Genomic DNA, 16,573 nt, shown 5'->3' on the forward strand with positions numbered 1-16,573 from the left:
GTACTGCAGGTTGTGCTACAGCAGTGTATTGCTGCCACACCAACAAAAGAAAAATGGATCAGTATCACATTATAATGCAAAAGTTTGTTATAACAAGTTGTTTTTCACATTATAACAAGACATTTTCACGTTATTACAACACACAAATGTAACGTAAATAATTTCATGTTATAAATGTGATGATTTATATTGTTATAATGTGATAACAAATTTTTAGTGCACAAACTTATGACAAAATAAGTCATCAAATGAAACTTAACATTATAACAAGATAAAAAAGTATATTATTGTTGTTATAACATGATACTGATCAGTTTTTTCTCTTCTTCTGTTGGGGGTGCAAATTTTGTGCCTTAACTGACAGTTGAACACGTTCATAGTCAATATAACTGATTAATCATTAATAAGATACAAAATGCATGTCTTTCTAAATTTAAGTTTTATCTAAATAATTCTTGTGGCACATTAGTTATGTGAAAAATTAAATCATGAAGCACAAACAATTTTAAACAGAATAATGAAACAATAAGGCTCGCACTCCAAACAGCTGCCCCTGTCCACCTGTCCTTTACCAACAAATGGTGTAGCCAAAAAAAAAAAAACAGTGTCAAATGGGGTGCTTTTCAAGACTAAGGCAGACCGTGAGAAAACCTGTGAGCTTTAATTGATTAACAATTAATTATTAACATCCTTAGCTTCGGTAGTATATAGTTTTGTTCATGTCTTACAAAATTCTATATGCTAAAGAAGGTTGCAATGCTTTGTATTTTTTTTATTTTTCTGTTAATGAGTAAGATAAAAAAAAATTAAACAAGAAGAATTAAAAAATAAACAAGCAGAAACAAACAAAATGGTGAAGAAACTGTATCATCTAGCTCCAATCGACTCACCAAGTAGGTTTCCCGAGAAGTTAACGGGCAGGATGATTCCCACAGAGAGCACGCCCACCACTACCAGCAGGCCAATGATGTGCCGCTGAAAGGACAAGTAATGTACTGCATCCTCGCCACACTTCTCCCTTATCTCCTCATCCCTACAGAGAGAACACACAACAAAGTCAACTACCTCAGAATAAGAGAAAAAAAATCATATCCAGTTTTAATCAGCTCGGTTCCACCAACTATTTTTCTTATGTCTGTTATTTTGCGAGTAGGTTGACTCACTTGATGCGGAAGATGGCAGTAAGCCAGGAGCAGAAGCCCTGAAAAAGAAGAGTGGAGTGAATTTAATGTCTTATTCCAGCTATCAGATGCAACACACAGTCCATCCTACATAAGACTGTTGAGCTGTTTTTTGGCAAATGGCATACTTACTGTGTCTCTCTGATCGATGTCCACAGAGCTGGAAACTGAGGTGAGGCGCTCATAGCGTTCTGGTGTCTCTGACGTCATGGCAGAGGCCACACTGTATGCAGAACACACAACACACACATTTACATACTATTACACAACTACCTGAACATCACCACATACCTCAAGGGGATGTTAGTTCTCTTTGTCTCAGGACGGGACAGAGGGATTACCATCAGTATGGAAAAGTTGACAACACAAAACACACAAACACGTGCGCTGAAATGGACTGAAGAGAGTCACCCCTGTATATCCTGTGTGGTCTGACACAGGATTTCGGTTGGTAAACCACAGGAACAATCTCTGCAGCCACATTTCATGCAGCATTAGGAGTAAAGAGCCTACTATACACAGGTTGAGTACATCATCACTGTCAGAGGAAAGGTTAGGAGGCAAAGCTCTACAGAAAACAGAGAAAACAACGAAAACCCTGCGATCATCAAGAGGCAGATTTATGGAGTTATTTTCCAGCAGAGCCACAGGTTCCTCTTAACATAAAGCAGCATCAAAACCATATTGTATACTGTACAGGCTACAAATTTGATTACACTCCCCAGGGAAGTCATGTCAGGTCAATTTACACATAACTGAAAAACATGAAGAGTTCCCAGGCTCTGCTGGAATTCCAACATTGGTTCAGTGTTCACTTCTACATGAAAAGGTGACGTCAGCCAGGGCTCCAAGAGATCTCTAATGGAATGAGGAGAGAGCCTGCGGCTGTAATCCACCGTCAGCCCTTCTCTCGCACATTCCTGTGAGAAGTTGGAATGGCTCATCTCAGCTCTAGCAGACAGGATATAATGTAGGGACACCATGTTGGGGCCTGTCTACGAACAACAACTGCTCAGAGGAAGCATTACCTCTCCCTGTAAGCATCCTGCCTGTGCGGCTCACGCGGCACGCTCACACAGAAGAAGTCCATGCTTCATAAAGAGGTCAATACACAGATTAGCACACACAGATCTGATTAGGACAGTGACAGAGGACAGGGACATCCAACAGCAGAAATACAAGAGTGACAAGGAGAAGAATTAGGAGCCTGGCACTGGAAAACGCCTGCAGGAGGAGGAGGAGGAGGAAACAAAATAAACCACCAAGAGTGAAAAAGAGGCTGAAACCCACAGCGGCCTGGGCAGAGTGGACAAGAGTTATGAGTTAGGTTGACCACAGAGAGGGGAAAAGAGAGAAGAAAAATGCAGTGAGTTTATGATATGGAGAGATAACATACTATTCCCGATCATCCAGGCGACTGTAGCGTTGATCCATTCGTCTGGTGAAAAGACAAGCAAAACAAAACCCTTCAGCTTAGTTAAGGAGAAATAATCCTGTTGCCAGTAAGGGTGCTGGTTCAGAGAAACACTGGGGAAGCATTTTACACCACAGGCATACCAATGAAGTCTCTGTTCACTCTGGTATACATTATCCAGCCATATAACTGCATTTACAGTCTATGGTATAAAAACCCACGACAAAGGAGAAAAGGACCCAGATGAGTTGCAGCTCTAGCTGCTACTTGTTACAACAGACACCATTTATACTCCATTTTTCATGATATACCGAGCATTTGGAGTCAGATTACATACATTTTTCAGTTGTTGCAAGAATTTAAAGGACAGACGCTGAGCTCAGTGTCATAAGACAACAAACTACTTTTCCTGTCTGTACAAAAAGTGTCCCATGCTGCCACCCCCTCCCATCCTCCCACCATGCTGCAACCCCATTCTCTGCTCGCATGCAGCTGCAAAAATAGTGAAGCTGCAACATCACACGAACACAGCAGGGGGATGTAGGTGACAGAGCACTGTGTCATGTACTCTCCAGGGTTCACAGACGAAGAGGTCTGTGGCAATGATCCGATTTCCCTCCGTCTCTAACTTGTTTCACTTCATGATGAAGCAGTTTAAAAGGAGTAGTGTGCAATCAGTCCTTCTTGACAGACGCCTTTTTGGCTGATGCCACGACTATTCTCATAATTAGATGAGTGTGCGGACATCAGACTCAGTTTATCCCAATATAACTGGCAGCATATCCTCATATGATAATGGGAAACTACAGTCCATGGGGTTTAGATGCAGCAGACAGTGGCTTTTAAGTAGTCTGGGAGATGGATCTAAAAGGGGTATCTAATTGATAGTAATTACTAATCATTTGTTTCTTCCTCCTCTTTTTCAGGCTTATTTCAGCAGCAGCCTGGCCTTTCTATCTCAAAGTGAACAAACCATGTAAGTGACAAAGCATGACAATGTCGGAGTGCATTATCGCCATCAAAAAGGAAACTGCTGACACTGACTGTCTGGACTCTGGAGCACCATCCTTGTAATGTCAGGAAACTAACTCCACCCACAGTAAAAGACTGAATTTTCCACTGTCAGCTAACATCCAGACTGATGCCAAATACTGATAAAAATTGTCTTTAGCGGATACATCAGTTAGGTTGACAAGCCACAATGGCTAAGACCTTCTTAGACACTAAGATAGTGCACATAAGGCTGTCACAGGCACCCTTTGGTGTTTGGCTTTTGTCACATTTTGTCCCTGTTGATCACTGTATACTTTCTAATTATAGAGCAAATCATATCAATGGCTCTACAGAATGTGCTCTATAAACACTGGTAAATGATACATGCTTATTACTCCTGCAGCTGTGTGTAACCAGCCTGACATCATATAAGAATCAATTATTAAGTTCTCCAACAGTGTGTTTGTCAAAATTCTCTTGCAAGATTAATTTTTTTTGCACTTCACAACAGATTGCAAATTATTAGTAGTAATTATTTTAGCTGGTCAGACTCCAAGTCTGCAACGGTGTGTTTAATTACCTGTCAGCGTCAGTCACCAGAGCCAGGCGCCCATAGTCCCATGCTACTTTTCTCAGGAAGGAGAACACAACCAGCAGACCCTAGAGATACAAAATAAACAGTGACTGTCAACACCTCTGGTCCCTCTATTTACATTACAGAGAACAACTGAACAAAAGTTACATAACTGCTTGAAAGTGTTTATCATTTCAGAAAAACACACAATTCTGGAGTTGTGAAGAAAAAAAAAACAAAAACTGGAAAACACTGCACCGCGTCATGATTAGGATATATTGTTGAATGGTACTAATCAGCAGTGGTAAGTGGTAACTCCATTTGACTGGCAGAGGGACTCACCAAGAAGCACATAAAGTCAAGTGCAAGGACAGTAGGCACCCCGCCGAAAGGCAAGCCCTGGAGCACTGTGCTGCGAATTCGGGCAGAGTAACAGTAGTCCTTGGAGGTGACATTGGGCGACGGAGTTGTGCAGCTCTGTGAACCGGGGCATCCTTGCACCCACCCCGTGGCCATTATTAATATCAAAACTCTGTGCATCACTCACTGCAGCATGTTGAAAACCTGTAAAGACAAGACAAAGTGTTACAGCACTAAGCATGCTGATTATTACTTCTGTATTCAGCACAATTGATTACTCCATCTGTGTCAGCACCTTCCCGCAGTATTCTACAGAAGTGAAGAGAAGTTGGAAATAACTGGAAAGTACACGTCATATAAAACTCTGTGGTAATGGTAACAATGCACATAAAATTTTCTGACCCGGCTCACATTTCTGTCTTGTCATTAGTCACATGCTGTTGCTTTTAGCCACATACATGACAAATGAGGCAATGTTTTCAACCATTATAGACTTTCTGTTCCCATTTTGTGGCCCATATTTGTGCCAGTGACACAAAGTGAACTTATGTTCTGAACTCAAGAAAAATAACTGTCTGTAGTCAGGGGAAAATCTATACACTGAACAACTAGGTAAGGGGTGAACAAGCTTTACTATCAAAAGAGACATTTTTGACAAAAGAAAAAAAATAATGATAATCATCTGTCTGATGCTGCAGCTATTATAATATCCCCAGAGACATTTTTGGAGATGACATCCATAGCTTCCATCAGAACACTCAAGACTAGCAACCAGGAAAATTTAGAGAAAAAGGCACCAAGTCATAGACTCTGGAGCACATTTTAATTGCGGAGATCAATATTAATGTTTTTTTTCCACTTGCCCGGTCAGGCAGGTGAGTCAGAAATCTACTTCCCCTGAATCAATCTTTACTTGCCCCTGTACAAACATAATTATTTATAAGGGGTTATCAAACAAAACAAAGACTGTAATTTTCAGGTTTGATCTAGGTCTGCAATGTCTAAAATGTCAGAAAATAGTAAGAAGTGTTTTGTCTAAAATCCAAAGATATTCAGTTCAATATGCTAATTAACTGAGAAAAGCAGGAAATCTCCACATTTGAGAGGCTAAAAACGGCATTTACTAGCCTGACATGGCATTTTACTATTTTGTTTTGTTTTGGACAGGTAGTGTACGGTACACTCAGCTTGCTTGAGCTTGTTTACACTGCAGTGTACAGTCATGCATTGGGGTTGGATGAGAACAGTGTCTCAAACACACAGTTTATGTTTGAAAAACAATGTTCCATTTAACTCTTAATGTAGCTTTAGGAGTAGGGTGTCTAACCCTGACACGTCAGGCTCTAAGGATGTGGCCTGCAGGGATAAGCCTCACACTGGCCATCTTTATACTCGGTTACTTTTCACTCTTCTGTCTGATCTCTGATGCATTTCAGTAAGAGACAACAAGCAGCTGACCTAAAAAGCTATTTGGGAGCTAATGATGGAAAGCATCGACAAAACATGGATAGTATATGAGGTGAACTAAGCCCCATGAGAAATGCATTTTAAAAATAACATGCTGTTCCCATTTTGACTCCCCTTTTGGGAAACAATGATAAATATTTCTCTCCCCTTTCATGACATTTTTCTGACTCTGACTCTTTCTGATTTAATAAACCAAACAACTAATTGATTAATCTACAAATAATCAACAGATTCATCGATTATCGAGTTAGTTGCAGCCCTACAAATAAGGCGCAATTACCAACTCGATGGACTATTGATTAATTATCGATGATTACATTTTTAATCAGTTAATATTCCTTTCTCCTGCCCTGGCACAGACAGGGATGCTCTTGGCCAGAAAATGGACTTGCATGACTATTTAAACTCCATAGTAATTACGACAAACTTAGGAAATACCCAACAGCCCATACAGCAGCCCTGAAGTTGCAAAAAACAATAAAGTTCCTCCTGATTTAAGGGTAATATCGCCTCCATCCTATAAAAGAAATCCATCTATCCAGATCTACAGGCCGTCACACTCAAAAGGTTTCATATTTCACTTCGACTGAGGGAAGGGCTTGGAGAGGGCGCGTAGGTGTTTTGGTGAGTGCTGGCGTGTGTGTTTGCACAGTTGCACTGCGATACTGGTGCCCTTCGACCCACTATTGCCAGCAGCATTCACGACGCTGCTCATCTGCCCTAACACTAACTCATTTATCCGCTCCCTGGAATGCTGTGACATCACTGCAGAGGGACGCAGCCAGAGACGAACAATAAGCCGATAGAGACCGCAGGGTTCAAATGGACCGGTCTCAACCCAAGGAGGACACAACATACCCCCCTGTGCCTTCAACAACACTGCTGCACATCCTGGAACCACTGCCACGGTTCACACTGTTTAACATTCAACACCAAAGTCTTGAAAGGACTTAAGCACATTTCAAAAACATCTAATTAAGTACCACTTAAGTTATAAATGTTATTTATGGTACAGTAAGGCCACTTCATCATGACAGTACCAAAACAAGTCAAGTACTGTGTATCTGTATCTTGGTATACAAATGTAAACAGCATCCATCAATAAATGTCAGGATCTGAAATATAGGAATATAATATTTAGGCCCAAGGCAAATATTTGGTTATTAGGGGTATCACAATTCTCCAGTCTGTCTTTTATGCCCTGACAAATGTCATTTACATGTTCAAAGTCTTCTTTAAAAAGAGTCTATATGGTATAAATGGTGATATAACAGCTGGTAAGCTTTGCTGTGTCGCCCTTGAGGTGTTTTTCAAACGTGTTCCAGATGCCATAAGTATGCGGGGGGCTTAGAGAAAAAAAAACAATATTGGGAGAATTGTGATTCTGCCGTTGATACTGATTACTGAAATTAAAAACTCATTTCAACCAATTTTGGATTTAATATTGAAATTGTGACACCCCTATTGGTTAGATATATCGTATTCAACTGTGAGACTCTGCAACTGCATCACACGTTTAGAAAGTTTAAAAAAGTTAACATCTGAGAGTTGAGTCAGCTGTTGCCTTTATGGCCTTTGTTACTGGACAATGAAACATAACATGCAAAGAAAAGACATCTTTGCAAAAATATATCAGATAGTTTCACATTAGCACAGCTGTCAAAAATACACAGATACATTTTTATTTCCAAATCCACGATTCGATATGACTTTTAATTTGATTTTTCAATTTAATTCAATTTAATTTGCTGCAAGTAGGCAGAGATGGAGAGAAAAGTAAGTACTAGGAGAATCACAAATTTGGTCATTTTTGATTTGATATTGAAATTGTGACACCCCTACTATATACACATTATCTAGACATGGATTGCACTGTGAAATGCTTTCATAAACGGTGCTGCTGATCCTGGTGTGTGTGCTATTTGTTTTTAATAAATGTTTAATCAGTCTTTGAGTTATGGCTGTTGAGGTTAGCTTTGACCCTTTTAGAGTGTAATGGAGAAGAGCACTCATGGTGAACAAAAGCAACAAATATCAAATCAAAAATAAAATTTCTCTTTATATTATTTGTATTTGCTTTTAATTTACAGACACAATGACACAAACACCAGACAATACAGTGCAATAACACTGAAATAAAAGCCTCCTATCTTTTTGAGGCTTATAATAAATTGGCAGACCAGAGCTGAGTCAACAGCTGTCTGACACAAATGTTGAGCACTGCAGGTTTTTTAAGGTGATATGCTAAACAGAACTGCATAATACTATCAGGTCCTGACGTGCCCTAACATGTTTTTTTTCCTAGTAAAGTTCATAAAAAAATCACTTTGGCTTTGTAGAGCATTTTGCTTAAGAATTCAAATTAAATGATATTATTATAGCCAATATTTATCAGTTAAAATATGCTAATACTGATATAGACCAATATAGAAGTGATCTATCCCTAGCAGAAGATACCAAGATGCATCTGATCGCATTTTTCAGTATGCAAGCCAGCATGCTCCTCTAGATATTCTGACCCACAATCCTCTGCTCAGCGGAGGATAGAAGATAAGAAGAGAACAGAAAGCTGTCAACTCACTTTGTCTTTGTTTCAACAAGCTATTAAGAGCGAGATGCATGAAATTGGACCAAGGCAGATCTCTGCTGAAATACTGAATGACATATTAATAAACCATCATACTGGCTAAAATGCCTTACCTTCATTCTAGTGATACGACTAAGCCCTGATGAAAGATTGTATGTGTTTTGTGTATTTTGCAAATCCTTTCTGCTATTTGCTTTAATTATATAACTGACTATAGTGTAACAGCCAGCACTGATACAAAAGTCTTAGGCTAAAACTAATTTTAATGCTGTTTGTCTGAAACAATTTTTACCAGCACTGTGTGATTACAGCATGACTCAGCGGCACAGGAATACTGTGCCACCTTTCCACCTGATGCTAGTTGCTATGGTACCATCAGTCTGGCACCGATTCTCAAAATACAAATAAACATAAAGGGGATGAAGGCAGTGGGGGAGAAAATCTCTGGCTTGTCCAATTGAAACTCAATCTAGAGTGAGTCTGCTGTTTGATTTACAGTGTAAGCAGGTAAAACAATGTGGTTTGTCTGATTGTCTGGGATAATATGCATGGATTTAGCAGAACAAAACATCTATCAAGACTAATGAAATGAAAATGTCATGCAATACTGCCTCATTCAAGTCCACGAGACAGCTGCATGTCCATTACATGCTAATAATACATATGCAAACCTTTTCACTTTTAGTTTAACTCCATCTTAATGCATTAAGAAACTGTCCTCTGAAACTGCATAACAATGTTAATCATGTTAATGTTCATGTTTACTAGAGTTTTCTATAATCAGCACCAGCACACATATTCATGACCTTGTGCATTTATATCTACATTGTTTTCAATCAGCAGTGAGTCATTCCTTTAATCTTCATTTGTTAAATATTTGAACAGGCTTTGTTCAATGCTGAAAAACAATGAGTTATGAATTAAGTTAGCAGTTGTCGAGCAGCACCAACTTGCCACACTCCATCTTCCGTTCCCCACCAAATAAAACTAAATTTAACAAGGGAGGGACACACAATAGATGCCAGCAGTAAGTTTGAGTATGTTTGTTCTCATGTATAATCCAGAACATGAACGAAAACCACTCCCTTAAAGTGGAATACTATTGTGCACTCCCTACAGGAAAAGATATAAGCAAGCAACCTTTAAAACTTCACCTCCACTGACATTTCTGAAAAAAGTCCCGTCTTAACGCCTTTGACAGATGGACTGTAGACTGACTGTGACTTGTCACCACACACCTCCATCTCCATTTTCATCTCTTAAAGGTTGGTTGGTGATAAACTTATCAGCAATGTGAAAACCAGAAACAAAGAATTATTGGATACCCTAAAAGCAAAGTGCCAATAACACCTGACCTGTGATGACAACAATTGCACATTTCTATGTTTGTTCAAATGTAACCAAACTATGCTTGTGCATGTGAAATTATTAATATTGTAAGTAAACACTGTTCTGAATCTATTATGAGGCCTGTTCTGCTTTTGAATTCACACACATGCTTTATACATTTTACATATTTTATATCTGTAAATAGGGCTGCAACTAACGATTATTTTCATTAATGTTTTTCTCAACAAATTGATTAGTTGTTTGGCCCATAAAATGTCAGAAAATGGTGAAAAATGTTGATCAGCGTTTCCAAAAACCCAAGATGACATTTTCAAATGTCTTGATTTGTCCACAACCCAGGGATATTCAATTTACTGCCATAGAAGAGTAAAGAAACCAGAAAATATTCACATTTGAGAAGCTGAAATCAGAGAAAAAAAAAAAAGACTCAAAACAATTAATCAATCATCAAAATAGTTAGTGATTAATATTCTAGTTGATTAATAAGCAATTAATTTATCAATGGTTGCAGCTTGGCAAGAATTCTCCAACAATGCTGATGGCTGATAGTGTAGATTTACACACATTCGCCTTGTTGGTATTTGCCTGTGAATCATTGACCACTGCTCAGTGCCGGAGCTTTGATAATCACAGATTGTGATGATGTCAGAGTGCTGTTTCATAATCATGTCACAGCATGTATGAAACGGTAAAACCGCACAGCCAAGAAAAAGAGGAAATTATAATAAGTTACATGCTTGACTTCAAATAAAATCTTTTTCTCTTCTGTCACAGATTCATTTGTACATTACTCAGCATTTCTTAGTCAAACATGTTCAAATCAGCAATGGAGAAGAGCGCATACGAACATTAACATTAGATGGACGTCAAATTAAAGTTGATACTACATGATGAAAGACTATCATGCTAAATATCACACAAGTTCACCTGGCTTCTCATTTAAAATCTATAGCGTAAGCCCAGAGTTAAGACTATGCAGTGTGAAAAGCTCTGGGCTAACAGTTGACCCTGGAATAAATTAGTCCTTTTTTCCACACACACACATATATTGTTATCCAAGTTTATACAATTCATACTAGTCCTGGGTTAAATGTTGAAAGACCAGACAGTTGTGACTAATGTTTAGATTCTAGAGTGACGCATGGCTCTTTAGCAGCCTTTAACTGTGTTTCAAACTGGCCTTGCATGGAGACAATTTTCAGGGAGTAACCCTGCAAACTCAGTGCTAACCCTGCTCCAGAGCAGGGCCAGCAAGTCTGGATTAAAGTCTGACTTAGTCCACTTTAGAATGTGCCAAGATTGTGCCAGTGTAAAAGCTTCCTTCGCCCAGGGGCTTTTCAGGTTCCTTATAGCAGCTACTCCCAACGTTTTTGCTTTCGAGCCCCTCCAGTCCACATACACGCCAAAAGAATTAGTGATTCATTCCAAAGCTTTACTGTTGAAATGGTAAATGTCTCTTTTCTAGTATAAGCTTAACATTTTTCGTTTTAACAACCCAACAGAGTAGCCTTATACACACTCATTCTTACCAAAAGAATAATAATGTTTCATTATCACAGAGCTTGAGAGGTCACAGATGTGTCGTCTCCTAAGTAGCATTTTTTAATATCATTGTATGCAGACCTTTGCATTAATTGTGATTTTAGTTAACATGCAAATTTATTTTTGACAGCCTCAGAGCAGACAAAGTCTTAAGGATACCTGTGATTTTTTCCATTTCCCTACGGGGTGCCAGGACCCCAGGTTGGGAACCAGAGCCCTATATGGTCTTAATCACTGCTGTATAAATCAAATGAGCTAGATCATCCCTGTAAAAGTAATCTTACTTCTGTAATTTAATTCGACCTTTAAAAGACTAAGGTGTGTGTTTCTCCCCATTCTTGGATTGTAAAAGAAGCATGAGCTTGTTAATATCTAAAATGACAACAAACAGTTGAAGCTCAATGAATTGTTTTATTTTTTTTATAAAGTAATAAGACCACAAATTGTGTGGCTACAGTCTTACCTTATGAATGTGAAGCTTAGTGTAATGTGAAGAGCTGATTTGTAATATCTGTTTCAGTGTCATTATTAATTCAAGATTTCGGCAGCTGGTCAGACTAATTAGGCAATCTTAAGACATCACTTTGCATTCAGCTTGTGATGGACATTTATCATCATTTTTCACATCTATGAATGAATGATTGATGAAAAAATAAATGGATGCTTTCAGGATGTCCAAACGTAAAAACATTACTCATATAGGAAATGCCCTAAAAATTCGGTAAGCAACCAGTCACGTGTGACCCTTTCTATTTCATCTTGTGTGAAATCAGTATGACCAGAAGTGTGTCAAGCTGATTCTTCTTGGAAGCCATTCAATCAATATTCATTAAGTCACTGAACAACAGTATGGCTCATGACAAAATATTACGACTGCTAGCAGCCCAGATCACGTTTATCCCTTTATGGGCTATACCCAAGGAAATACTTAAAGCTGTGACTAGTCATCATCAGTCCATGCTGAAGCCCATGACATTCAATCCAGCACAGTTTAACCTATTATTGTCAAGAGATCCTCTCAATAACAGCATTGCTCAACCACCAGCGTTAGATAGCTGAGATATGTTAGGAATTACTTATCTTAAGCTGGTTATCTAGGTATGTCAGACTACTGGCCTGAAAACTAGCAAACTAGACAGACATTAAAAATAAATCGCTATATGTTCCTCAGAGCCTCGCACAATCTCCCGACAGCTGAGAGGAAAGCATTATGGAGGTCCAAAGAGATTTAGAAAAATATTCTGACATCTCTCTATTGATCTAACTACCTCATCGCGAATAGCACAATCTCATCAATGACTAAACAACAAACCAATCATCCAAATGCGCCTGATGCGGACCAGCAGACTAACTTAATCTAGGGTTGTGGCTCAAGTGTGGCAAATAATAAAATAATAATGAGTGCCATAGTATCCTATTCTCAAACAAAACTATAACGCTGACTTCCACTAATTATGGACGCTATCTCACGTTAATGTTAGTATTGCTGGACCTCGTTAACTTTCGGTCAGTTAGCCTCACGCTAATGATAACGGAATGTGTTTAATCGTGTATTGTTCTGACAGCAAACCTGAAGTTTATTAACGAAGTAGCTAAGGGTCAGCTGTAGAGACCAACCAAACACGTTTGTCGTGAAACACCAATAAGTTAAATACAGAGTTTATTAATAAGAAAAACAACTTACCTTGCTATGATACGCAGCAGGGGCTGAAACTAATACAATTAGCTAATGTGGGCTAGCAACCGTAACGTTGACGTTAGCTAACTTAGCCCCTCGATGTAGCAAGTATCAGGTGGAGACTCTCTACCGACAGTAGGCAAATCTCTGCATGAAATTAAATTCCGTCCTGACCACTACACTAAATTTAACCAAGTGGTGCTTCTGTCAAACTGTCTAACTAGCTGTTAGCAATAACAAACAAGTCTGTGCCGCTACGGTCGTGCCTGTCAGCCAGTTGAACAACTAACGCTAACCGAACCAGTCCAACGGGAGGCGATGCCACTCAGGTTTAGAGCGTGACGTAAATAGAAATAGATCACATAGAGAGGCGACACGTCTTCATACGCCGTGAACGCTAAATCTTCTTATATGTAGCTTCTATCTTATTCTATTTCTACGTGTGTCCCGGCGCACACATAGAAACAGCAAAAGAAAGTAGTAAGTCAATTTTTCCCACTTTATTTATATATTTCAAAAACAACGAAGCACTTTTCAACCATCATCACAGTGTTATCAGCTTCTTGGCTGAGCATGTGCTACAACTTATATCAAAAATAAAATGACAAAAATAAATAAATCACACAAGTAGTAGTGCTGATCTCAAATTAATTATATCAAATAAAGATAATAACTCAAGAGCTTTTTTTTATCATTCATAATTGTCAAAGACTTACTAAGCAGTTATAAGTCATTCTTCGTGTAACTTGGACAGGGTTTGGTTTTAAAGGACCTGCATTTGTGTATGAATAATATTAGGGCTGCAAGTAACGATCGATAAGTGGTTTGATCTGTAGAATGGCAGAAAATGGTGAAAAGTCTTGATCACTGTTTTCCAAAGCCCAAGCTGGTGTCCTCATATGTCCTTTTTTGGCCAAAACACAGAGATATTCAGTTTGATGTCATAGAAGACTAAAGAAACTATTCACATTTGATATGCTGAAATCAGAGAATTTGATCTTTTTTTTTATTAGAAAATTACCCAAAACAATTAACCAATTTTCAAAATAGTTGGCGATTAATCGAATAATCGATTCATAAAACTTTGACTGTTTTCTCTGTAAATGGTGACAGCTCAATCCACTTAGACTGTAGTCAGGTCTGCATGTCACTCCAGAAAAGCTGCACTGACTCACAATGGAAACACATTTGTTCCAAACTCTCATTTTCCCTCTCACAGACAAACAAGTCCACTGTAGCTTGTACTAGCACAAACGTCCACATTTAACACCAATCACCAAAACTGAGTCTTCTTATTTGCACGGGGGGATATTTGTTTCATTTGTTTCACATCGTGATTTTCAGCTGGCTCGGACAAAACCGGTTGGTCGCATGTTGATGACGTCACATCTTTGACATTGGCATGGATGGAGCGTGATAGAAGGGTAACGTTAGCAAGACATATATTTCTATCTCAAACTTTGACACTTTCTCATGAAATAATTTCTGTGTTTACCTTATAAATTGGGGCAAAGACTGTAAAGGAAAGTGACAGACCTTTGTTGTTAGGACTCGCCCGCCTACTGTGTGATTGTTAGCTTATGCGGCTGATAGCATTAGCAAACACTAGCCTATTAGCTTAGCTGCTAACTATGTATGATTTCTCTTTCCAGTAGGCACAATATTCGCTGTAGTTATGGCTCTTCCCCTGCTTTCAAGATGCCTGACGGGGCTCCTCGTAGAGACATCGTCCATGATTCATCAGAGGAGTTTTAGGTGAGATATTTTATGTCAAATGTATAACCCAATATTGTGACAACTAAGACTTTGTACAGATGTGGTCTGGGTAAATTCTTTTAAAGTTATTACAGTGATTACATTACATGTGATTAGTTTAAGCCATGCACTGACATAGTCACTAATAGATAATTGTAATGCTTCAGTATAGTGTCAGAAAAGTTTCTATGGGGTCACTTTAAGATGAGGATGTTCTCCCTAATACATTCATGGGATGCACCAGCCTGATTTTGTGATATCACCACTAGTTTGGAGGCAAATCGTGGTCCAGTGTGCAACATAAACAAGTGTGAAACCTGAAGCCTTAAGTGCATACCTACTGAGAATCTACTCTCTATGTCTCCAAACCTTTTTAATAAAAATAACATACATATTTATTGATGTGCTTTTTATAGCTTTTAACAATTGTATCATTGTATTTTTGAGAATTTCATATCTGACACAGATTAATACTCAAAGCAGAGTGTTTTTATATGCCTTCAAACATTTCTGTAGGGGATCTTTAAGAATTATATCTCAGATACACAAAACTGCTTACATCTGCAATCAGCAAGAATAATCCCCCGTAGAAAAGTGAATTTTTTCACATGCCTGCTTACTGCAGGGTCTCTGGAGGAGAGCTGTAATCAGTATCATCATGTATGATATTTACAGCAGTAATGGGTAGTACCCCAGCAGGACTTGAAGATGACCATTTTGCTTTTTGTCTTGTCAGTGTTTCCTCTGTTGCAGCAGCCATTCAGAAGATGACAAGAGTGCGCGTGGTGGACAACAGCTCTCTGGGAAATACACCATATCACCGTGCGCCAAGAGTCATCCATGTGTACACCAAGAACGGCGTGGGAAAAGTCGGTGATAAAGTGTTGCTTGCCATCAAAGGACAGAAGAAGAAAGCGATTATCGTTGGACACAAAATGCCTGGGGAGCGCATGAATCCACGCTTTGATTCAAACAATGTTGTTCTGATTGAGGACAATGGGAACCCCACAGGAACGAGGATTAAGGTCCCTTTACCCACACATCTACGCAAAATGGACGGAGATTACTCTAAAGTCCTCGCAATTGCTAGTTCATTTGTTTAATACCAGCATTATTCAACTGTGATTGAAGATATATTGTATGTTTCACATCTGCTGGGGGTATATGAACATTTGACGTGTACATATTTTTCATCAGTAAACTTTAAAAAGAGCAAACACCATCACAATTATTGTCTTTATACACTATTCTGTTACTTGATTTGTGTGTAATGACTCAAGTTTAAGCCCAAGGTGATGTCCTCACATGTCTTGTTTTGTCCAAAACCTTAAGATATTTAATTTACTGTCATAGAGGACAAAAGAAACCAGAAAATATTCATATTTAAGAAGCTGAAAAGCTGTTTTTTTCCCTTAAAAATAACCCAAAGCCATTTATGAATTGGTGATCAAAATATTTGGAGATAAATTTAATAGTTGTTAAGTATTCTTCAATTAATGCATGAATACAGTATGGACAATGCAAAGTATTAAAATATTTAAAGACAACAACAAATTGAACCAAAAAGAAAACTAGAACAATTAAAGGAATTTCAACCTACTTGACATTTCACTGAGGCCTCTCGATGTTTACAATAAACACAGCCTTCACCATAAATGCATAGCATAAGCAC

At 38.6% G+C, this 16,573-nt stretch overlaps 2 protein-coding genes across 3 annotated transcripts in view; one reads left to right on the forward strand and one right to left on the reverse strand.

Annotated features, from left to right (window-relative positions):
• tmem63ba (transmembrane protein 63Ba) overlaps positions 1-13,459 on the reverse strand; it is a 23,967-nt gene extending 10,508 nt beyond the window's left edge. The window contains exons 1-7 of one of the 2 annotated variants that reach the window (XM_084736477.1): positions 13,153-13,459; positions 4,505-4,726; positions 4,169-4,248; positions 2,578-2,619; positions 1,314-1,404; positions 1,164-1,201; positions 891-1,033 (exon numbers count right to left, since the gene is read on the reverse strand). In XM_084736477.1, coding sequence (XP_084592603.1) covers positions 891-1,033; positions 1,164-1,201; positions 1,314-1,404; positions 2,578-2,619; positions 4,169-4,248; positions 4,505-4,702 — 592 coding nt within the window. In that variant the 5' untranslated portion in view covers positions 4,703-4,726; positions 13,153-13,459. The remainder of the gene's footprint in view (positions 1-890; positions 1,034-1,163; positions 1,202-1,313; positions 1,405-2,577; positions 2,620-4,168; positions 4,249-4,504; positions 4,727-13,152) is intronic. The other variant, XM_084736478.1, reaches the window with a different exon arrangement.
• Positions 13,460-14,422: 963 nt separating this feature from the next.
• On the forward strand, positions 14,423-16,123 carry mrpl14 (mitochondrial ribosomal protein L14). Its single transcript, XM_084736125.1, has 3 exons — positions 14,423-14,570; positions 14,799-14,901; positions 15,638-16,123. Exons 2-3 carry the CDS (start codon positions 14,822-14,824, stop codon positions 16,002-16,004), a joined length of 447 nt encoding a protein of 148 aa, XP_084592251.1. The 5' UTR covers positions 14,423-14,570; positions 14,799-14,821; the 3' UTR covers positions 16,005-16,123.
• The last annotated feature ends 450 nt before the right edge of the window (positions 16,124-16,573 follow it).

The sequence above is a fragment of the Lutjanus erythropterus genome, chromosome 14 (assembly GCF_056507025.1).
Source record: "Lutjanus erythropterus isolate fLutEry1 chromosome 14, fLutEry1.hap2, whole genome shotgun sequence".
Classification (NCBI taxonomy): Eukaryota; Metazoa; Chordata; class Actinopteri; order Lutjaniformes; family Lutjanidae; genus Lutjanus; species Lutjanus erythropterus.

Excerpts from the sequence above, each read along its gene's own strand:
- mrpl14 (XM_084736125.1), top strand. The coding sequence starts at position 14,822 with ATGGCTCTTCCCCTGCTTTCAAGATGCCTGACGGGGCTCCTCGTAGAG. Across the intron at positions 14,902-15,637 it reads ATTCATCAGAGGAGTTTTAG|TGTTTCCTCTGTTGCAGCAG; the intron begins GTGAGATATTTT and ends TTGTCTTGTCAG.